Source organism: Olea europaea, chromosome 8 (genome assembly GCF_002742605.1).
Source record: "Olea europaea var. sylvestris chromosome 8, O_europaea_v1, whole genome shotgun sequence".
In the NCBI taxonomy this organism is placed as follows: Eukaryota; Viridiplantae; Streptophyta; class Magnoliopsida; order Lamiales; family Oleaceae; genus Olea; species Olea europaea.
In genome coordinates this window covers 16,477,612-16,502,520 of record NC_036244.1, presented here as the reverse complement: position 1 = coordinate 16,502,520, position 24,909 = coordinate 16,477,612, and the positions used below count along the sequence as shown (strand labels likewise).

Here is a 24,909-nt window from a genome sequence, read left to right as displayed (position 1 = left end):
AGTCAAGAAATAAGTTTAAAATAACTGATCAGAGGTTTAATTAGGTCGGTCGGCAAGACAGGGGATGGAGATATAGAGTAATGAGCGACGGGGATTATTTGGAGGAAATGGTATGGATTCCTGGACTTTTCTCTTTAACTTATGTTTTGCTTATTTTTCAATTTCATTTTCACTTCTTTTGCCTTTTTTAAATGCCAGCTCAAATTTTTTGAATTCCTATACATTTCATGTGAAATGTTTCCTGTACCCATAGCATTTTATCGTTAAAAGACTAAAAAAGTGACTTTGTATTTGCATTATTCGTATGGATGTGTGCCAAGTCACCCCCCCTCTCTCTCTCTCCCCAAATTCATTGTTTTGCCTCTTTTTTTGGGGATCGAATCCTACATCAGTTAACTCCTCATTTTTTTAATAGCAATACAACATTGTCTAACTCCTCATTTCATAAAACGACAACGTTTTTGCATAATTTTCCTTTTAAAACCATTCACACATCAAATGCAGTGTTTGAATCCCTATATATGTGCTTCTTATGAAGAGAACTGTTACAATACAAAAAGGAATTCTAATCCTTGGTGTATTCAGGTGCTTATGTTTGATGTAATTGATGCTTAGTGCAAATTTTTTAATACCTACTTTATTACGTAGCCAACTACACTATAACATGTGTTTTGGCCTTGCATCTCACTAATATAGGTAAAAGAATGGAATTGAAATCTTTCGAATGTTTGATATGTGGTTTCATCCCATCAACTCACATATTAAAGATCACGATGTCACATCAAGGACATCGTACATGTAACCTCCCACACATTGTCCTAGGTGGGAAATAAGGAAATTGACTCACAGTCGTCCTTGTAGAGATGTCACATCAATAAGATTGCATACAACTCAATGTGTTAGGTTGCAACTTGCATAAAGCATGAAGGATATAACGTCAATTGCCTCAAAGTCAAGAGGCCCATATTTTACACAATCTTAACTAGATCTAGATGATTAAATTTGGCTTGGCTATTCACACACATAGGTTGAGCATTGGATGAGATAAAATTATTTTAGCAGCAATATTGGAAGCATGTTGCAATATAACTTCACAGTTTTTGAAGTTGAGGCAAATATGACCAACTATTTAATAAAGTGAGTTTTTATTGCTCGCATGCTCGTGTGTTATTAGAGTTGAGTAGATATTTTTGCTCAAGACTAGCAAAATGGTAAATTTGAGGGTATTCATTAAATGTATTTTATACGCTTATCTAGATTTAAAACTCGTATAATATTAATTTATTGAGTGGATTTCTACACATAATTGCTCATATATTATGTTTGTAAGTAACCATCCAGACTTGGTGGTGGATTAAGCAAAAAGAAGGTCAATTGGAGCTTAATTGGGCAGTTTAAAGTGAAAGGACTAGAAGTGTACAAAATATGGAGTTGAAGGACTAAAGGCATATAGAAACTTGGAACTGAGGACCAACTTGCTCACACACAAAATATCATAGACTGACATGAACGTTTTGCAAAGTTGGAGGATCAAAATTAACAAGTCATGAAGTTAGAGGGCTGAAATTGAAGAAGGCAAAATATAATTTTTAACTGGAAGACTCACTTCAAGGCCTCAGATTTTGTTCATGACTTTATTTATATGCATTTATAAAGTTCCAATTTATATTGAAAATAAAATAAAATTAAGGACTTATCCCTAATTTCTGTAATTCCCTCTATTATAGCTTTGTTTCATCCTTTAATTTGGATAAATATTCAACTATATTTCCTTATTTATTCCAATTAACATATAATTTTGTAATTATATATGGTATGAATATGACTTTCATTTGCTATGTACAGAACTTCATTTCCTCATTTATTTCAATCAACCTATTATTCTGTAATCATGTACAGTATGTGATATTCAGGTCTGAAAAAACAAAATTCATTTATTTTATGCATTCACTAGAAAATGCAAGACATTTATTCAGCAATTATATAAAATATGTAGTATAAATAAAAAAATGTGTAATAATAAAAAGATCCTCAACTCAACATTTGCTTATTTTTTGCACTTATGTTCACAACTTTTTAAGTCAAAATTAATATTTACAACTTTTTATTCACCAACAAAATTTGTCTTTGGTAACAGTTTCCTGTTTCGAAAAAAGACTTATATTTATCCCTTGTATTTTTAAATAATTAAAACAAACAACAATTACAAACGTTTAACAAACCATTTGGATATCATTTCATAGCACGCTAATAGTATATTTGAATAAAAATAATTATTAGAGACAATAGGTACTAATTGATTAAATATTAATGATACAAATGTGACGAAAAATGTTGAGTATATAAATGCATAAAGGAGCAAAATTAAGAACTTTCAATGTAATTAAATGTGGTGCTAATATAATTATAGACTTATAGTTCTATGCATTTTAGATTTGTGATACGAAAATAATATGTGACTTTATAATAAAAAAGTATTTTGCAACTATAGAATTTTTCAACTATGGTATGTGTTCTACATTTTTTTGGATAGATTCAATAAACAAGCCCAAACGATATGTCAAATTTGTGCAGCTCTTTCCTCGGCCCATTTTTTATTTTATTTTTTAACCAAACTCATTTTTAATTACGCATTTCATGAAACTCACATATTTTATTAAATTTTATTAAAAAATAACAGTAAAATAACCCGAAAACATCAAAAATCCCATGGCAAGCGTGAAGGATCCTAGAAAACATGCATTTCTAGCTAAACCACATGATAATGCAACTCACACACTCCTCTCCCTTCTTCCTTTTAAAGAATTGGATGCAACCATTTCATGCGTCTCGTTGATGACAACACTTCCCATGCATGCTTAGAATACTTGGAGCGCCTTTCTATATAATAACTTAAAATCTCTCTACAAAAGGCACACTCTCGAGATATCTTTCTCGGAAAAAAAATAAATCAAAATGTCATCAAAAGAAATCTCTCTACGCATTCGAAGAGAAGTTAGAGATGGAAATTTTCAAATTGCTACCTCTTTTGCCTTCTGTTTATCTCTTGCATTTCTAGTCGTTCTTTTAGCAACAATCATTAATGATCACTTCAAGAAATTCATTTTATACGAAGATTTATCCTTTTCTCGTCTCAATGCATTTCCACCTCTCTATTCTTTCTCTTTAACCTCACATTCTCAATGTAATTCTTCATCGGTGCACCAGTCAAATAGTTCAAATATGAGTTATGAGCTAAAGGATTGGATTTCTCCGAAAAGTCTTTGGCATTCAATGAGTGACGAGGAATTGATGTGGCGAGCATCTATTGTACCTCGTATGAGAGAGAATCCTTTTAATCTTACGACAAAAGTCGCATTCATGTTCTTAACTAGGGGAAGATTACCCCTCGCCCCATTATGGGAGATGTTCTTTAAAGGACACGAAGGCCTCTTCTCAATATACCTCCATACGTCACCGGAGTTCACCTATGAGCCTCCCGAGTCATCGGTATTCTACAAGCGTAGAATACCTAGTAAGGTATACACATACACAAATAGGCAATGACCATAAAAGTAACACTTTATATGGGGACTCGAAGCTTGACCTCCAATATACGATCAAGAAACAAAGAAAATGCAAGATTAACGACCTCTAGATGACTTACTAGGATTTCATTCTTGTTACATGTGAAAATTCATAGATAACCGTGCTAGGTGTTTTTTGAATTGGTACATGACATAACCACGAGACCTCCAATTCCAAAGTTACAATTGAATGCTCGTACCTTTTTGTTTCACTTTCACTATTTTTAAACCAATTTTCTTTTTCCTCCATTGCTAATATTGTCATTGGATTTCTCCTAACGCAGCCCGTTCATTGGGGAAGATCGACCATGATTGATGGCGAGAGGCGTCTTCTAGCCAATGCCCTACTTGACTTCTCTAATGAAAGATTTATACTCCTCTCAGAGACCTGCATTCCTCTATTCAACTTCACAACCATTTACAACTACCTCATAAATTCCAACCAAAGTTTCCTTAGTTCTTTTGATGATCCTCGACCCATAGGCCGTGGTCGATATAACAAGCGAATGTCGCCTTCCATTACATTATTCGATTGGCGAAAGGGCTCCCAATGGTTTGAAGCTAATCGAAAACTCGCCATCGAGATAGTATCCGATGTAAAATACTACCCGATTTTTAGAAACCATTGCATGCCACCATGCTACATGGATGAGCATTATTTGCCAACTCTCGTGACTAAAATTTGTCCTGATTTAACATCGAATACGACAATTACTTGGACTGATTGGTCTGGACGTGGCTCACATCCTACTACGTTTAAGAGAAATGATATTACAGAAGAATTTTTAGTTCGAATTCGCCATGGATTTAACTGTACTTACAATGGTGGGGTGAGCTCCATTTGCTTCCTATTTGCAAGAAAGTTTCATCCCAATTCTCTACAACCTTTGTTAAGGCTTGCCCCATCGTTGCTTGGCTTCAAAGCTTAACCTATGCAAAACCTGTGCAAGGAGTCAGCAAGTCTAATGTGCGGGAACAGAATGGACATGGATGCGTCTACTTAATTCACTTTATTTTCCTTCATAGCTATATGTTATTATTTTTATATTGCCCTACAATTATAAACAATTTCTATATATTTTTGAGACGAGGTAAAGTAAAATAATTTGTTCTTTCACTACATAATTTTTTTTGGTTCTTATAACTGTGATAAAAGAGTAATATTTAATATCAATATTGTTTAACATCAGTTTAAGTGACAACACTAGTGACATTGAATTATAGGTTCACTTAAATACAAAGAATTATCACCCATTTTATAGGACCTATGATATAATGACACCAAGATTGATGTTCAATATGATTGATACTAGATAGCATTACTCTATGTCAAAATGTACTTAGTAAAATTAAGCCCCTTTTTGATGGTTATTTTTAGTAGGGCTGTAAGTAAAAAATCATCAAATTGGAAAATCGAATTGAAACCGCATTTTAGAAATCATTGATTTGGTGCCACGTGGAAACGGTCAACGACACGGTTTTGAATCGCGGTTTGGTTTAGATTTGAAAATTTTAATTGCAGTTTAAAACTAAATCAGATCGGTGAAAAAATATATAAAAATAAAAAAATGAAAAAATGAATTTTTTTGAAAATTCAACCAAATGTGTAAAATTCAATAGTTTTGTCATTTGTGAGTATTTTTGTCAAATTCTAATTTTCTAATATAGCTATATTATTATTATCCAATAATCATAATTTATATATAATAATATCAATACTAATATAATCTATCAAAAACCATTTTTCACTTCAAAATTTAGATGAACTCCAGCCGACACTCAACACAGTTTTGAGTCACCGGCACTACACACTTCTTTTTTAGATTTTTCACGCCTCTTCAAAGTTGAATCGAAGTTCATTATACCAAATCGGAGACCAAAAGATCTTAAACATTCGGTGATAATATTTGCTACGAATAAAGTTTCAAATCAATAATTTTTTTGGAGCAAATTAAGGTAAGAATCTGAAATTAAATGCGTTTCGTAACATCATGCAAACATAAATTTGTGTAATTGTTATGTTTAGATATTATAAACAATTGCTTTATTATTGTGGTTGGTTATTCTCTTTGTTTAATTAGTATCGTTTTTTCAGACATGATGATCACGAGATCTTGTTAGACATCATTATATTTTTTGGATTTTATATCTAGTTTAGTAGACTTGTATTGTAACATTATTGTATCGTCATTAGCTTAAAAAAGGTGGAAAAAAATGAAAAAAAATATGTTTTAGTTTATTGTGATTTTACTTTGATTTAGTTGATATTTAAATTTATAGTAGATATATTTAGTCCTTGTTTGAGCCATATTTTTCATATCATCATAATGAAAAAATTGACCCTTGGAGAGGAGGCTAAGTCCCACACATGAAACAGCAAGTCAACAAAGGCTACTGAACTTATGGGATAACGGTCTAAATTTTCATTTTTTTGTCCCAAAAATTTAGTTCAAACAAGTGCTTAGTTTGTTTTAGATTTACTTATAGTAAGATATAAATATATATTGAATTCAATGAATTAATGACATAAAGTAGACAGTCAAAAAAATATATGGTGAAATTGATGGTTTAAAATTGAACCAAATCGTTAGGTTTAGGTTTGAGTTTTTTTTAAACTGTTCAAAATGGTTTGGTTTGAGTTTGAGTTTTTCTCAAATTGGTTTAAATGGTTTGGTTTAAAAATCTGTCAAAAATCGATAAAATCGGACTGCTTACACCCCTGATTTTTAGTAAAGAACGAGTTTTTGAATAGTAATCTTTTGAAGAACGTGTGGCTAAAAAGTAGAGAAAAATTTTGGATTTACGTGAAGATATTCTATTGTGACAATGTGCAGTTAAAAATGAATATGAAAAAAATTAACTTTGAAAGAATTATTACCAAATATGGGCTAAAATTGACTATAAATATATGACTTGAGTACAACCATTTTCTCCTATCTATAGTGAGAAGTCTTATCTTGCACGCTTTAGAAGAAACCTTACTTAAGGTTTTCATATTTGGAGAAAATCGTAAGTAAGAATCTCCTATCATTTCAACAAGTGGGAAATCTTATCCTATCCATCGTGAACACGAGAACAATTTCTGACTTGAGTAATGCACTGTAATGGTGCTAACAATACCTTCTAAGCGATGGCTAGTTCAAGATGCTGAACAACAAAGTTTGGTTTTGGAAAAACACCATCATTATGAGAATGTACACGTGGTAGAAAAATTACGCCAATCCATTGAAATATGGTATGCTACAACTTTTGAAAAGCTACAAATGGGGAAGCCATGGATATTGATGTGTAATTTTGACGTGCACGAGAAAATACGAACAACTAAGAAAAGCACTCAAAAAATAAATTGTACTTATTGATTATCACGAATTTATGTCTCTATCTATCCATCCTATTAGATAAAAAAGGAAAGTAACCATGTTAAATACCAAATAAAAATCTTCATAATTACCTATGTGCTATGTTTTTTTAAATAGAAATTGTCAAAAGAGAGAATTAGGGTAGGAAGGTGCACTGATATGTCCCAATTAGGTTGGTACATTCTCAGTATTCTTATCATTTTGCATCTCGAACATGTTATCGATGATGGAAGAGTTACAAAGCTATCCAAATAAAGCAACAACCGAAATCAGCTCAAATGAAACATGTTGAGATTTTCTCCAATCTTATACCAAAATTTGAGTAAGTTTTGTATCATTTTACATCAAATCTTGCACCAAACTAAAAATCATTTCCAATCAATACATCGAAACTTACACCAAATGAATAGTGTTTAATCATTTTATTCATTTTTTTTATTCTTAACCATTTATTTATTTGAAAAATTATTTATTTACTTATTTTACAAATATGTAAATTACGAAATAAATAAGTCTGTTAAATTAATGAAAATATGGAATTCATTATTAAATACAAAAAAATATATATATATAGTAAATCAACTTAATAATCATGTTTGTTATATTTTATAATTTTTTGTATTCTTATTTTGATCAATTCATTAACTATTATTTTTACATCATTAAAATTTATTTTAAATGCACGTAATAATAATAATAGTCGTCGTAGTAGTAGTAGTTTATTGTATTAAAAAATATATAACTCAAATGACACAAATATCCTTAACTAATTTGTTTGGCAAATGAGAACAAAGAGTAAAATTGACTTTGCACAATTTGCAACACTATTAGCTTTGTACAATCTTACACCAAATGGTACAACGTTTGGTACTACACTAGAGACATTTTACACCACAATTTGGTGCATTTAGTATTTTGATGTCTCCTATGAAGATGCCCTAACAAAGTTCATATAATCTATAACTAATTCTACCCATCAGATCGTGGGACACATAGTTGAAGCAAAAAATTTCAACAATGTTCTTGATCCACTCCAACTCACTTTCCTTACTTTTCTTTTTCCTCGTATGTTTTACTCTCGTGATTTTGATAAGATTTTCCACAAGCTAAAGAATGGATTGTAAATTTGAAAGTCAATATATATTCTGTCTCGATTTCTCAAGGGATTTTTTCTCTTGGAATTTTTGTATTCTCGAATCCAAGTTCTCGGTATTCGAGAAAGATGGAAATATTTTACTTTTAGAGATCTATTCTCCTTTTCAAAAGTTTTTTTTTTTTTTTTTAATTGTGCAATAGCTTATTTATAGGAGTTTGATAAAGGCATTCTAGGTATTTAGCCCTTGTTTGAGCCATATTTTGGGGGGGGGGGGGGAAATTTTTTTAAATGGGTTTTTTTTGGAAATTTGTGGTTAAAAAAAAAAAAAAAAAAGATTTAAAAAAGTTGTGAGCTTATAAAGTTTGAAAATCGATTTTAAGGAAGATGAGCCTACCAAGAACATACCTCACATCTAGGTAGAGGAGGATGAACCAAACTAGATTTTTATCTATACACAGAAATAAAAATTACATACCTTAAATAAATCTTAAAAAACTAAAAAGATTTTGTGGTTTTTTGCCTTTTTTTTGGCCTTTTTTGGGGGGGGGGGGGGAAATATTTTTGAATAGTGTATTCATGAGAAATTTGTGGTTAAAAAATAAAAAAAAAATGGATTTATGTGTAATATTATTTTATTGAAATATGTGATGGAAATGATGTCAAAACATTACTTAAGAATATTTTTTTTTCCAAAGAATGGGGCTCAAACAAGGGCTGTCTTAGAATTCACTAATAAATTTTGGATAATTATATTCATATCTCAATTTTTATTTCTAGCAGCAAATTTTAATTGTGCTTATGGTTCTTAATTTTTGCTCATTATGGGATTTATGTTTCTAACGATTTTTCATGTCATTTTTATCCCAAACTTTCTATTAGTTAACACATTTTGTAATTGATAACAATTTTATGTCCAAAGTCTGTAGAAATGACGTAAAATAATTTATTTTTCCATCATATTTCAAAAATTCAAATAAAAAGTGCAAATTTTTTTCCCTCATTTCAAACCAAGAAAACCAAAATATTTTAATATAAATCATCATCTAGGACGAGATGTAGTAATTAATGGAAAATTGAAAATAAGAATTCAACGGAAAAAAGTTAAGAAAATAATCGTTACAATGAACAAAGATTGAGGAGTTTAACTGCGGTCAAAATATGGTGTATCAAATAAAAATTATAGTGACAATATAATCACCATAAATTTTTATTTTCAAAACTTGTTGATATTTATGCTTTGTTGACACTTGTCCAACACTAGCGTGTCTGCAAATATGCCCTTGTTTGAGCCCCATTTATGTCAAGAAAATGCATTTTTGAATAGTGTTATGATGTGAAATGTATGGTTAAAAAATAAGGAAAATTTTTAGATTTGAGTATAATATTTTTTTATTGAAAAATATGTGGTTGAAATGATGTCAAATCACTTTTTAAAAATGAATTTTTTCTAAAGAATTTGGCTCAAACAAGGGCAAAAGCACGGGGGAAATATACTCATCCATAAATTTTTATTTTCAAAACGTATTGATATTTGTGCTTTGTTGATACTTGTCCAAAATTAGTCTATCTGCAAACTAAGGCATGGGGGCATTAACATCAAAATTGATGTGTTAGAATTCTCAGGGAAGCCTCAACGATCGAAAAGTTCTTTTATTCAGGTAGGCATCAACGATTAAGACATAAATATTTCTTCAATGACATGCAGGCAAATGACGAGACTTTTTTGTGAGTGATATGGTTTCAGATGGACCATAATACCTTCCATACGTAACATTGCATTACCATAATTTGTGTTGTATATTTGAAAACGATTAACCTCTTCGCATCTTTCATCGATCCACATAGATAAAATGTAGAACTGGTGCTACTTGCTGGTTGAAGGCGACATCCTTAGTAATCACCAAGATGCAACCATACAACCTGAAATTCATTCTTCGTCCTTTGCACACATTGTCTGTCATAGTACCATAGCTACTCGTGGTACTCCTCACCAGACTTTCAGTGACCGAGCTCGATAAGCAACCTTTATATTCTAGATCTTTTGACATTTTTAAGTTCACCGAATTGATTGAACATGTCAAGCTGAATCTCGTATCAACACATCTTAACAAACATTTTTAACAATATTTTCCGAGGTTAAATCCACCAATAGCTACCAAACTTTACTCTTAGCGTTACCATGGTCATCAAATTTGATTTTGTTTCATCATAACTATCCAAATTTATATTTGGTATCACCATGACTACCTAGTTAGAATTTATTTCACCAAGACTGCCCAACTTTTATATAATATTCCACCACGACTGTCCAATTTTATATAATGTTTCATCTTGGCCATCCAATTTCTTTTCACCATTCTCACTAATTTTAAAAGGGGTAAAACGGTAACTTTATGTCATATATAAAAAATAATAATTTTAAAAACAAAAATAAATGAAAACTTATTTAAAAATTAAAATAAAATAATAAGTTATCCCTATTACAATAAAAGAGGCAATATGTCAATTACTGTTCATTCAGAACGTATTTTGAGTTTTCCTATTTTACCCTTCAATATCCCATAATATCTCATTTCACTTTTGAAACGTGATCTAATGTTCTTCTCTTTTCCTGTTTTATCCCAGATTTTAAGCCCATTGACACATTTTATTTATTTATTTTCATTCCTATTACTTTCTAAACCATCATTTTCATTTTCTCATGCAACTTCAAATTCTTTCTTTCTTTCTTTCTTTCGTTTTTTTTTTCAATTACCTTATACCCTCGTGTTCCCACTTAACGAGTTATTTTGTGGAATTTGTTTTTTTTGGAAGGCCATTCGATTTGAATTGGAAGAAAGTCGAACAACATGGAGACCACGATAAATGTTACTCACTACACCTCTGCATGAATACCATTTTAGCTTCTTATTTAGTTAATTTTCATCATATATGAACTATTTATTATGTGATTTTAATATTATGTCTAAGTCATGAAAGCAAATAAAAACGAAAAAACAGAACATTTTAAAATGGAAAATGCCAAAAAAAGAAAAATTGAACATATGAAAAAAAAAAATTCCACTCCGTTGTGTGCAGAGTTCCTACAAACGAAAAAACAAAAGAACATTTAAAAAAAAACAATTGCCAAATTAAAAAAAAAAACATTTAAAAAAAAATATTCCTCCACTCCGCACTCCGCACTCCGCACAGCGCGGAGTTGAACTCCGTGACATGGAGTTCAATCCACATTTCACTGTCCATTCGTATGGCCTAGTTTTCACACCTATAGATCCTACTGTTCACAATCGGGTTCCTATTGTATACTGCATTAAATTGAAAAAAAATAAAAAAATAAATAAATAAATATATATATATATATATATATAGAGAGAGAGAGAGAGAGAGAGAGAGAGAGAGTTGGGCTTTCTTGCATAATTTTGTCATCAGAATCACTTTTTGCTAGTATTTACAAGGCAAGATTCAAAAACCTGCCCACCGCCTGGTTTCCTTGCCCAGAATCCAAACCCTAATTTCACTCACTCTCTCTCAATCACAGCATAAATTTTCAAACATACCTGTAAGTATAATTCTCACGCCTTCAATTTCTTCCTCTTGTGTATGTTTCTTTCGTTTTATTGTTGAAGCAACTATTTTTTTTTTGTTTTTTTCACTCCTTTGTTCGTTCTTTTAAGAGATCGAATCTAAAATACCTAAAGTATGTTCCTTTCATATTCTTACTGTGTGTTTTTTGTGCGATTTCTTTGGATTTGTTCAGTTGTACTGTTGAATCTGCAATTTTGTTTCTTTTTCTTTTTCATTCTTTTCTATTCCAATTAATATTTATTATTAAGTGCTTTCGATGCGTTCGGTTCATATTGATTTTTTATAAACTTTTTTCTGTGTTTTTTTCTTCCAGGATGTAAAAAGTCCTCCAGCCTCGATCGATGGTATGTTTTTTCTTCGTGTTATGCTCGATAATTTGCTTACATGAAAATTTATGAAGTTCGACTAATGAATTTACTTTGATTATATGTTCAAGAGTCACACGGCGAACGATATTCTATTATGCTTTTAGCCATTAATAACTAATTAAGATATTTCATTTGAGAATTTTGGTTAGACTACATTTTAACTGATTGGATGTGATATTACTGTTTGTGGGATTTTCCAATTGTTTTACTCACTAGCTAAATCAATTTGTAGAATTAGTCCCGATTAAGTTTTCTTGGATTCAAGAGGAATTGCTTGTTCAAATCAATTTTTCTTTTTTGACACGTAAAAAGAAATGAACCGGTAGAAATATAGTTCAGATTCAAGTATTTTTTTATCTAATTAATTGAAAGAACTCAGCTTGAAATGGTTAGCTAGCAAATGTTTCTTATATCTGACCAACCATGTGCAGTCAATATTTGAATACACACTAACTTTTTTGTTTTTCCATGCAATAAAAAGAAAAGGGAAAAGCCCCCTGCACAGACAGGGCCTGTACAGGGGCTCTCACATGGGGGTGGACCCCACATGTGGAACTCATGTGTGGAGTCTACCTCCATGTGTGTGCACCTGTACAGGCCTGTGCAAAAGGGTCTGTGCAGGTAACATAGTCTAAAAGAAAAATCACCTTATAGCATCTAGGAACAATGTCCTGTAAGCATTTCAATTCTCTTCTCACCCGACACATGAATCTACTATGTTACTAATGATCACGAGTATTTCTATATTATGGGGGTATTTGGGAGTTATTTTTATGTAAAAATGCATTTTAGAATAGTAAATTGATGGAAAATGTGTAATTGAAAAATAAATAAAAATTTTTTATTTACGCATAATATTATTTTAATAAGAATGTGTAGTTGAAAAGAAGAGAGAGAAAAATGCATTTTGAAAAAAATGGGTACCAAAGGGGCTATATTGAGGAACTTATGCGCACGTAGAAATGCTTGAGGGAAAGGGCAGAACTTACCCTCTCTGCTAAACTGTGACTATCAGTAGCCTGGCCTCTTTTAGCTCTAACATGTACGACATCCTTTGGTTTCTCCTCTCCATTTTCGTTTAATTTTACTTTTTCCCTTTTCCTGCACTCTGCAAACAGAAGGAAAATCCCATGAATTCATATTCACGAAGGTCAAGCTGAAAAACACGAATGAACAAAAACAATCTTCGTACATTTTTCCTTGAAACAACGTTTGTAGAACCTTGACCAGATGAATAAGCACCACTACTTTGTGAGGTGTCAATTGTTTCCTCTTCTTTCCTGCACGATGATCATTTGCAGTTTGAGGCACCAAATTCTTCTCCTCATGAATAAACAAACTCGGAAAATCTTCTGAGATTTCTGTGCATTCGTTTATTAACTCAGGAAAAATATTGTCATTGGGAAATCTCATCAAATTCTGCAAGTTCAAAATTGATGTACCTTGATAAGTTGGATTTATTTCTGGAAAATTGTTCATAAATTCCATGTTGGAATTAATGTCTGATGATGGGAAAGGCATTTTGGGTGTTATGAATGATACTCTATTTGGTCATAATGATTTGAACGAATCAGTCTTCCTTTATGTTGTTAAATTTTGGGTTAGAGGAGCAAAAAGAAACCCATGTTCGATTCCAGTGGCTACAAAATTGAAATCTTTTCATAATAGATGAGGCTATACTCTCTCTATTAAAAATAAAAAATAAAAAAAATAAAAAATTATGGAAATTGCTACCATATATAAAAAAAGGGTTTAGGTTAGCTATTCTTTGTCAGTTTCGTGAATTTGGTATTTTTAAGCCTTAAAAACAATTTTTTTAACAATTACAGGTTATATTTATTTGTGTGTAATAGAGTTTATGTGTATTAGGATTTATAGGAAGTGAAGATAAAGAAGCCAAGGAAATTCAAAGAAGTTGAAAAGAAGAAGACAACGAAGAAAGACGATAAAAAAGCTAAAGTGGAAGAAGCTCCAGCTGGTTATATTCATGTAAGAGCAAGGAGGGAACAGGCAACAGATAGTTACAGCCTTGCAGAAAGGGCACTCAAAAAACTGTTCTTCAAATATTTCTATTAGAATTTTTATTTTTTATTTTTACCGTAGTTTCCTCGAAAATAATCCTATTAAATTACCAAAATTTGGAATATTGATTTTCACAATTTATTTTCTAATTATTTCAAGCGGGGAGGGAAAGAATAAGTGAAAGAATGAAGCTTCTCCAAGCTCATGTTCCTGGTTGTGACAAGGTGAATATTATGAATCACAAATAATATTACATGCACAAAAAATTAACATTTTCCTCCTTCGAGGATGGGGAGTACAATGAAAGAACTAAAGAAACTATACTTCATTTGTTTAGTGTCTTTGTGGCTCCTAAATTACATTCAGACTCACTGTTTGAAAGAAATTTTGTCGGAAAGTCGATATACATAATTGTCTCTGTATGTAGAAATTCTATTCTGTTCAAAGTTCTTCATCCGAGAGCTTCATGTGAATCGAGTGATAAACAGGTAACTGGGAAGGCCCTTATGTTTGATGAAATAATCAACCATGTCCAGTCCCTGCAAAATCAAGTGAAGGTATAATATTTTTTTCTTCAAATTATCTAATTAAACACAATTTTAATTTATAAAAAAAAAAATTAATATATGTTTTCATCTCAATGTATATATTCAGTTTATCTCGATGAAACTCACTTCGAATAATCCCATGTTCTACGACTTCGAAATGGATTTTAGAACCATTCATGGTTAGACCTGACCAGGTACATAAATTTATCTTAATGAACGGTATTTTTATTAGTTTAAATTGTATCCTTGTTTATGCATGTCTTGTGTTTATTTTTATTATGGTTCATCAGAATTTTTTTATATGAAAAATGAGCCAAAATGAAATAAATTAATCAAACACCTTTTCTTGAACTAACTTAATGAATTGAAATAATAGAAGTTTTGTTAGGTTGGAAATTAAGGAAATAGAGTGTTCTGTTTGTTTATATTTGTATTAACGAAATTAAGGAGATTCTTTTGTATTCCTATGCTATATACTGGTTTGAAAGAGGAATTTTGGGTGGAAGGAAGGATGAATGGTTTGCTTTCGTATGCGTACAGGACGGGCAATTGAAGTGGGTTGTGCTTAAATTTTGATCGTTTTAGGTAGAGAACTGCTGCAGTTGTTAAATGTGCACATGATTGGTCGCTTGCTGGAATGCTGCTCGTGGAATTGATTGTTCTACTTTGCTTTGTAGTGATTAATTCTAAGGATTATAAGTTTGATTTCGATCTTATTCGGTTTTCAGCATGATAATCCATTGGCACAGTTTAGTGTATGTGGGAAAGTTTTAGCTAAATTTGATTGTTGATATCGAGTTTCTGGTTTTATTCTGGTGTTATAATTGATTTGATTGTGGGAGGGATGTGAACTTCAAAAGTTTGGTCTTTTACTCGGGGTTCTAGTATGAGAATCAATTAGGCAGTTTCGTCCATGTCAGGAAGCTTAATTCCTATTTCTTTGTTTCTGGCATTATTGAGTTTGTGAATCTATTCTGGTGGTCTAATTGAATCTCATAGAAAGATTTTAAGGTGTTGAGCTGTCTGTAAAGAGAACATTTGTTTATTATGGATATGGATTTAATACATGGAAGAAAGAGATTTGGGGCTCATTGACACATTTTCCCTTGCATAATAGTGTGCTACTTAACTCTTTTTTTCGGTATACATAAATTACTTGTAATTTCGTGTTAGAAACATCACTATTTTTTACTGCATAGTGGCTGCTTGAAATTTAATTGGGCAACACAAAGCAGTTATTAGGATCATATGCTTTCAAAATATGGAAGCAGAAATTCAAACAATTGGAAAACTAATGTCCTCTACGTTTAAGTCATTGACTTTATCAGATGTGTGTCATATCGATATCCTTGTATCTTATCTGTGTGAAGTGTTTATTTATAAAATGTGAGAATAATAAATATTTGCCCACATTATATGACATGTTTAATAGTACTCGAAAAAACAGAAGAAAAAAGCAAATTAAAATTTGTTCTTTAAACCCTTCATTCTATTCCTATCCAATGTTGTTGCCAAACATGAACATAATAAGAGTTATCCTCAAGCTTGTGTGAAACTTCGGCAATTCAATTCAATGTACACGATCATATTAATAGTGTTTTGGTTTCGAATTGAACACAAACAGAAGATTAATAAAAGATTATTGCCACAAGTACCTTGTTTCACGTGATCATCTGGAGTAGGTGAAAATTTCCTTAATATAGAATATTTTAGTATGCCTGAAACTTTTATTACAACGTCTACTTAGAGGTTTTGATTTTGCACATTCTTCATTTGGTTTTTGTGTTTTGTTCCATAATCTTTGCTTCAAGTTTACTTATGCATAAATCCACATGTGCATATTCATTTACGTGGTTAATTCAATTTATTTCTGGATTTTCATGTTGCTGTTTCATATGCTTTTAATGTGGACGAATTCGGATGTGAATAAAAAATTTGGACGAGCTGCCGACACATTTTTGCATTTAATTATTTTGCTATTTTCATATCAGTCATGTCCCTAAATTGTTAAATTGTTGGTATCTCTGCAATTGTTAAAGATAGAACATTAAGAGTTTGTTTGTCGATTTAAAAGTTATATGGTTTTTATCTTCGAAACTCTCGCATGCCTATTCATTGGCTTTTAGGTGCTTTTAGGTAGAGAACTGTACTAACCATGACTAAGCCTGAAGGTATGTCCGTAATTGTTCTTACTGATCAAGGGGATAAAGTTTTTCGATCTCATGCCCTTCAATTGGAAATATTCATTTGATTTTACTTTGCTTGTCTGTAGAAGAGGAAATTGATTGTGTTAATTTTGTAGTATGATTCCAAGTTACTTGATTGCATATTAACATGCGCGTTAACTTGGTTGGGAAGACGAAAAAAAAATAATCTTGTACTTGTCTAAATACTTGAGCTTCTGGCATTTTTATGTGTCTTTGCCAATTATCAAATTATCATCACTTTGAACATATTCGAACATGATTAACAATAATTTCAATTTGATAAGCTAATTAACTTGTCTACTTTGATCTTGAACAGGAAACACCAGTTTTGGTTTCGTTACGGAATTTTCATTTTTCAAGGGGTAAAATCACAACTTAATTGTTGACCATTTTCATCTGATGCCAGGAAGAAAAATTTGAAGTTCATTGTTCTCAATTTTTTCTGTATTTTAATCATTTCAATCATTACAAATAAATCAATTTTATTCTTCTCTTGTATCGCTTGATGTCTTAATCAAATTGGTCATTGGCATAGGGCCAACCTTTTGTTAAGTGTCGTCTGAATCACACACATCATTACATGTACAACTAGAAACAATCTTTTATAAGTTGTTTCTATTAATGGTGTCGCAGAAAATATTTTCTTAATTTCTTTGTACTCTTAAGATGCTTCGGAATTATATTTTATTAGTAAAATCATATGGAAATTTACCTTTTCAAATTAAGTTTATTTTGTTGATCTTATTCAACTCAAATTTCTTTGATCAACCAAATTTAACACGCTAATATTATTTTAAAAAATAACACAATGGATAGGCGATCAGTTTTCAAAAAAAATTCCTTAAAAAACTAAAATAAAAATTTATTTAAAAAGTGTTTTTGAAATAAAATAAAAACTTGTTTTAAAAAACGTTTTTAAAATTTTAAAAAAGTTTTATTTTTGTTTTTTAATTTATTTTTTTATATATAATGCAAATTTATTATTTTAATCATTTTAAAATTAATGAAAATGAAGAAAAGAAGTTGGGTGTTTGTAGTATGTGAAATTAGATGGCCATGGTGGAATAAAGTCAAATTGGGCGGCCATTGTGACAGTAAGCCCATATTTGAGCCACATTTGAGAAAAAATACATTATTCATGTCAAATCAATGGAAAATGTGTGGTTAATAAATAAGAAAAAGTTTTAGATTTGCGTGTGATATTATTTTATTGATGAATGTGTGGTTGAAATGATATCAAATCATTGTCAAATAATATATTTTTTTTAAAATAATGCGGCTCAAACAAGCTCTAAGCATAAATTTGGATGGTCATGATAAAACAAAATCAAATAATAACGTTAAATATAAAATTGAGTGGTCATTGGTGAATTTAACCCATATTTTTCTATATTAGTTAATGTTGAATGTGCATTGCACGTTATTCTATAATACTTTATAAGTACAGTGAAAGTAATAATTAACCCCTCATTCGCCATTTTGATCTAGATATGAGAAAAATATAAGTATCTGAAAATAAAAATATAATTATTATACACACAAGTAAATAGTGAAATGAACTTAAGGGCATATTCGATAGTGATTATGAGAATTGATTTTTTGATCGTTAGAAAGAAAAATAAGCCCTACCTGTAAGTAAGAAAATAAAAAAATGACGGCTGAAATTGTAAAATAACAATCAAAAAATTGATTTTTTTGGATGAAAAATTGCTACCAAACGGCAGCTAAATGTGAGTATTAGAATTACAACTAAATGCAAAAATGAAGATGAATGGAAAATACGATTTATGAATTAACGTGAATGTAGTTGATTTAGAATTAATATCAAGAAGTATATACGCGACTTAAATCATTATACTAAATGAATATAATTTAATTTTCAATTAATTGAAAATAGATGTTAATTAACATACATAGACGTGAATAATGAATTGCACTCTTGAATGTAAAATTCTAATTAATATTAATTAAATGTATATGAATATTAATTAATTGAGAATTAATAATAGGGACATGGTTGGGAATTTGAATGTGATTGATAATTAATTGAGAATTGATAATAGAGAGTAAATGCACAAACAAGAATTTTATAGTATGAATTACAATTCGTAAATTAAATAAATATTGAAAAACAAAAAGTTAGGTATTTATTAAAATAATTGAATTTGTAGTGGGGCTATAGTCATCCAAAAAATTATTCTCACTTGATGTGATTATTATTATTATTATTATTATTATTATTATTATTATTATTATTATTATTATAGGTTTATGTTGTTTATAAAAATTCAAACCACACATTTTGAGAAATTCACAAATATTAGTTACTTATCCGTCACTTCTTTCTATCTGTAACTAAAGATGGTTCATAGACACTTTTCAAACATGCTCAAGGTTAATATTAACCCATTATAACTCATAATAACCTAAGTAGTCCTCAAAACCTACTAGATGTAATGTTCAAGTCCAACATGGAAAACCATAAAAAAAAAAAAAAAGAAGAAAAAGGTTTACTGGATATCCTTATGAGCAATCATTTCGTGGGTATGATTTCTATTACCAAAATTGAACCACTGATTGTGACCATCTAGCGGTCTGAGGAACACATTGGATTATAAAACACCTTATTATCGTCTGCAATCATATTTGATAATTAATATTATTATTATAATTATTTATAGGCAATTAGAGAGTAAAATCATTAATTATGGTCATAATTCAATATTGATGGTTAGTGTGACAAAGCTTTGCCAACATTTCAGATTAAATTAAATATAAATTATCCCTTGGATAAGTTAAGTCTAGAAACTAGAAAGCCACCAAACATCATAAAATTGGCCGGTTTAGTTGGTTTGTCTGTTTTAAGTTTAAATAAAATGCGTACTTTCTGATCTCAGACTTTAATCGACAGTTGTGATCTCACTTCTCTCTATCAATGTTAGTTCTCAAATGTATCTTCAAAATCACTTTTGTTATTTCCTTGGAATTTTCATTGCTTCTTCGCTTGATATCAGAATATTCCTCTATCACAAAGTAACAACAGATTGTTATCATGTGTGACAAAATCAAGAACCAAAACCAGAGCCAAAATCCATTTTCTTCAGGTGGGAAGGCCATGAATATTTCACTTGTTAAGCTCCTTTCTTGCTTATTCTTCTTCGTATTCGGGTTAACTTTTGGGATACTTGTTTGTTTCCATTACAAAAGCTTCTCTTTCAATGTACTAGTCACAAATAGCCAATTCTCTATCTTCACTTCACGATCACCATCAAGTAAGCAACTTAGTGTCATTATGCATAACATGAATGATCAAGAATTGCTGTGGAGAGCCTCAATGATTCCAAGAATTAAAGAATTTCCGTTCAAACGACGGCCGAAGATTGCATTCATGTTCTTGATCAGAGGTCCGGTTTTGTTAGCCCCTTTATGGGAGTTGTTCTTCAAAGGAAATGAAGGGCTATACTCAATTTATGTGCATTCTGATCCATCTTTCAATGTATCAGAGCCTCAAGGTTCGGTTTTTCATGGCAGGAGAATTCCTAGTAAGGTCAGTTTAATTCATTTATTCCTATTGCATTATTATGTAAAATTGTTGCTTAAACACACATATCTATGTTATGAGTTCCATTTTTTGAGGAAAAATTCCCGTCCCTAACTTTTAAGGTTCACCTCTTAAGACCGAACTCAATGCATTCACAACAAATATTCCTTCTAGTAATTCAGATGTAGTTATAGTTTTGTGTATTAATTTGATATAGTTAGATAAATTTCTATTAATGAAGATTGTTGGAGAATTTATACACTACCAAACTTAAGATAGAAGCAATTTTTTCAGAACATTTGTACCTATATCCCTTTTTTTGGGTGTACTTATTTTCTCTGCAAATTGGGGAGAATGGACAAAATTAGTACGACTTTTCATTTGGTGCTTGACGATTTTGGGGTCTTTGAAAATTCTAAATCAAGAATGACAGTCAAGTTCTGCATATTTGTATCCAAGACACATTTAGGTCATGTTTGATCCACATTATTTAGAAAAAATACATTCTTAAATAGTTATTTGATATCATTTTAACAACACATTTTTCAATAAAATAATATTACACGTGAATCCAAAATTTTTCTTTATTTTTTAACCACACATTTCCCATCATACACTATTCAAAAATGCATTTTGTCCAAAATAATTTTGCCCAAACAAGGGCGAAATGTAAACGCAACTCTTATACATGTTCTGAATATCACATTAGAAGATAAACTTAGGCTTTGTTTGAGCCTCATTATCTCCTCATTAAAATGAAAAATATGATCGTTATCCGTTACATCAAACTACCATATTTGACTTTTTATATCTTGTTTGGGGTCCATAACAACTATATTTTTCGTGCCATTTTTACAATAATGTGGCTTAAATGGGGGCTTAATAACAAGTAAATATTGCGACTATTTAGAAGTCGGCGAAGCTCTCCACGATTTGCTCATACAAAAAGTTCATTGACATTATTGAATGCATATCACCATCCCGATTTCTCGAGCAATCTATTCAATTCTTAACTAAGCTACCAAGTGATAAGACATGTTTTGTCTTTTTTACGAGACTATAAAATTGTATCGAGTGCTGCATCTCAAACGTGTAGTAAATGATGCGTCGTTTGGGGGCTAAAATTGATTGTCTTTTCATGTCGAGTTGAAGAAGAAACCATGGCCTCACTATAAATGGGACAATAGCTAGCCATGGCCTTTGCAGAATGGGGCAGCATTTATGATGCATACCGAGAAACAAGGCCCCTCCTATTAACTCTGTGCTAATCGGTCCCCATCCTAACCAACCATAATCAAAGATATTTCTTCACACTGCCTTATCTTATCTCCAAATTGCATTAATTCAAATGCCATATCCTTTCCAGTAACTCACGCCAGTTTTTTAAAATTCAATACTGAGATAGATTAAGCTGTGGAGTCTAATTATTGTCATTGTGCAGAGTCAGTATGCAGATCGGAAGAGAGGTTAGAGAATATAAATTGTGCGATTTTCTCTTGTAAACTTGTTAGTTATTGCAACCACAAAAGAGGATGTAGTGTTTATTTTTCTTTCTATAGATTGATTGCTCCCGGTGGAATAATATTATGGTTTCTAATTCTCAAGAACCTACATAAGATTAGAAAAGAATGTCACATGTTGATGAATGGAAGAGAGATCCAGCAACTCGATCCTTCTTTTCTGATTAGACAACGTGATTCAATTAATAGTTGTGGAAAGGCATAACTTAACTTGTTCATGATGAACTAGCACGAATCGTAGAGTGCTCTACTATTCAAATAATATTAGAGTAATTGTATAGTCCACCGGGAGGCTAAATCCTCTCCTGAGTTTTCAATCTTTGTTTTTATTCACATTTCTGTGCAGATTGCTTCTATTCTTTTTACCATTGATGAATTTTGATCTTATAGAAATACTTGTGAAAATTGCAGAAAGTCGAATGGGGTCATGTAAACATGATCGAAGCAGAACGCAGACTATTAGCAAATGCTCTTCTTGATTTCTCAAACCAACATTTTGTTCTCCTCTCTGAATCATGCATTCCCCTTTATAATTTTTCCACAATATACTCTTACATAATGAATTCAACCCAAAATTTTGTGGAGGTATACGATCTACATGGCCCTGTCGGTCGAGGAAGGTACAGCATCCTAATGCAGCCATTGATCAAGCTTGACCAATGGAGAAAGGGCTCCCAATGGTTTGAAATGGACAGAGATCTTGCAATTGAAGTCATAGCTGATAATACTTATTTTCCAGTGTTTCAAAACTATTGCAATGGTTCATGTTATGCTGATGAGCATTATTTGCCAACATTTGTGAGCATGAAATTTGAAGAGAGGAATTCAAATAGAAGTTTGACTTGGGTTGACTGGTCAAAGGGTGGGCCCCATCCTACTAAGTTTATAAGAACAGATGTTACTCCAGAATTTTTGGAGAAGTTAAGAAGTGAAAATTCATGCGAGTACAATGGTAAGAAAACTAATGTTTGTTTCTTGTTTGCAAGAAAATTTACACTCAATGCTTTGGATAGATTGCTGAGGTTTGCACCAATAGTTATGCACTTTAACAAGTAGGTTTATAGATATGTATAGAGAATCATCAAATTATTGGGCACCATATATCAAGGTCCCCCACATTTAATTTTTTTTTTATTTTTTTATTTCTCTTATGATTTTGTACTGAATTGAATTTAGAAACCAAGAATTTCACGGGCAAAAATGATAATCCCTAAGGTTCTGTTACAAAATGAGACAATGGATAGTGTGGTCAACAAGATTTTTACTTCGTTTAAAGAGAAAAAATAAATTGCCACGTATAAACCGATCATCTCTACAAAAATATGTTAATAATGATCAAACAAGGTAAGACACGTGTGAAACGTCAATTGAAACAACATGCAATAGAGCTGAGGATTCATGCCTCATCAACCTAAAAACTCATGAGACTAGCAAGATAACTTTATAGGAACGAAAAGTTAGAAAATCAGAGACAGAACAACGTACATGAAACTTTATTTTTTTTCAACTTTGCCACACAATTACAAAGCATATACGGAATTATGTGAAGGGCCAACACAAATTCCTTTCCTGTTGCCTCAACACCCAGCCAAATATATAGAAATTTGTATGCGGTTGACGCCCCCCATATGCAAAAGGATAGTTCCACAATTTTTAGCCTACCACTAACCCAAACTGCTCCATTATTCAAGCACTTAGCCAAACAGCCTTAAATTGCCATTCAAGTGCCATTTTTGTGCTTGTGACATACAAATTTTGGACTAAAGGAAGCTATGGGGCGCACCCTATTTTTCTTTTTCGGTTGCCACGGGAGTCAACTTCAACTATCAGACCTAACTTAACTAACAAACTTCTTTTAGACAATTGTGCATCCCCCACATTCATAGGCAATGCTGCACATGCTACTGAGAATCCAGTCCATACAGTGTTGTCATTATGTAAATTCTATACCGCATGGCTTCCATCTCTATCGGATGCATGCATTCCTCACACATCCGTGCAAATTAACTCCACAAGAAACTTGACGAAATGTGCCAATCAAATGTCCACCAGGGTAGTAATGGCAAAGTAACCCGCCCGGCCCCTCTTGAATAGGGCAACAAAATCCACTCCGAACGGGTTGGCGGGGCGTGGCGGGGCATCCTAAAAGGGAAAAAAAAATAAGAAAAAATATTAAAAATAATTTTATTTCTAGACAATTCACCATTTAAAAACTCATTTTGAATTTGTATTTTATTCTCTAATAATGGCATAATTCGAAATTTTGAAAATGTTAAAAAAAAATAACGAAAAAAAAATTATATATATAATAAAAATTAAACAGGGCAAAAAATTGCTCCACCCCCGCCCCGTCTAAGGCGGGCGGGGCGAGATTTGGGTGCAAACCGCCTCGCCCTATTGCCATCCCTACATCGGTGTAATATCACATGTTGTCTTGTCAAATGAGTGGCGGGACGAGATTTGGGTGCACACCGCCCTGCCCCATTGCCATCCCTTAATATTACCCATTGTCTTGTCAAATACGTACAATTATCGTCATGGCAATGACATATGGCAAGGGAATTGAGAGTACAAGGCTCTTCCCCAAGCCTATACGGAAGTGATATGGTTTTGCAACAAAGGGTCCAAATTTCTCAAATCCTTGTATGTAATGGTCGAACAATCTTGAAGCAAGTTCTTTGTCCTCAAATCCAGTATTCCATTCAAGAACCAAACATATGGAGGTGAAAGTACACTTCACTGCTTCTCGAACAAATTGAAGTCAGGTATATATATCCATAGAATTCCATATGTTTATTTAAAAAAAAAAAAAAATTGCATCAGTGATATCAACCAATATTTTGAAATAATCAAGTTCCTTATCCTAAAATTATAATTATTAAGTTGGCTATTCAACAGTTCCAATCTGCATATGAAACAAATTTTAGAAGTATACTCAGTGCTGACAATTTTGTTTTTAAAGAATTTCTGGAGACACACTGATCTAATGCAAGAGCCTTTATAGTTGTTGAACAGTTATAGCTAATAGAAATTTATGAATGTTTTTGCAGTATGATCCAGTTCGTCAATCAAATTAGCATCAAATGCAACAAACCCA

The 24,909-nt window shown here is 31.6% G+C and overlaps 2 protein-coding genes and 1 long non-coding RNA gene across 8 annotated transcripts; all 3 read left to right on the top strand.

The window, feature by feature from the left end:
- The first annotated feature begins 2,955 nt into the window (after nt 1–2,955).
- LOC111398364 lies at nt 2,956–4,546 on the top strand. Its single transcript, XM_023025278.1, has 2 exons — nt 2,956–3,519; nt 3,851–4,546. The coding sequence occupies exons 1-2, from the start codon at nt 2,956–2,958 to the stop codon at nt 4,493–4,495; spliced, it is 1,209 nt and encodes a 402-aa protein (XP_022881046.1). The 3' UTR covers nt 4,496–4,546.
- A 6,975-nt stretch (nt 4,547–11,521) lies between these two features.
- LOC111398992 lies at nt 11,522–17,450 on the top strand. Of its 5 annotated transcripts, none has more exons than XR_002703493.1 (6): nt 11,522–11,580; nt 11,920–11,950; nt 13,844–13,963; nt 14,156–14,553; nt 14,651–14,738; nt 17,068–17,450. It is a non-coding gene; the product is annotated as an uncharacterized LOC111398992 (long non-coding RNA). The 5 variants fall into 5 exon arrangements; XR_002703494.1 differs by having other exon boundaries at nt 13,844–14,220; nt 14,485–14,553; XR_002703492.1 differs by having other exon boundaries at nt 13,844–14,220; nt 14,424–14,553.
- A 2,263-nt stretch (nt 17,451–19,713) lies between these two features.
- Nucleotides 19,714–22,999, top strand: LOC111398991. Of its 2 annotated transcripts, none has more exons than XM_023026187.1 (2): nt 19,714–20,298; nt 22,224–22,999. In XM_023026187.1, exons 1-2 carry the CDS (start codon nt 19,804–19,806, stop codon nt 22,866–22,868), a joined length of 1,140 nt encoding a protein of 379 aa, XP_022881955.1. In that variant the 5' UTR covers nt 19,714–19,803; the 3' UTR covers nt 22,869–22,999. The 2 variants fall into 2 exon arrangements, with proteins under 2 accessions (XP_022881955.1, XP_022881956.1); XM_023026188.1 differs by lacking the exon at nt 19,714–20,298 and adding an exon at nt 21,546–21,758.
- The last annotated feature ends 1,910 nt before the right edge of the window (nt 23,000–24,909 follow it).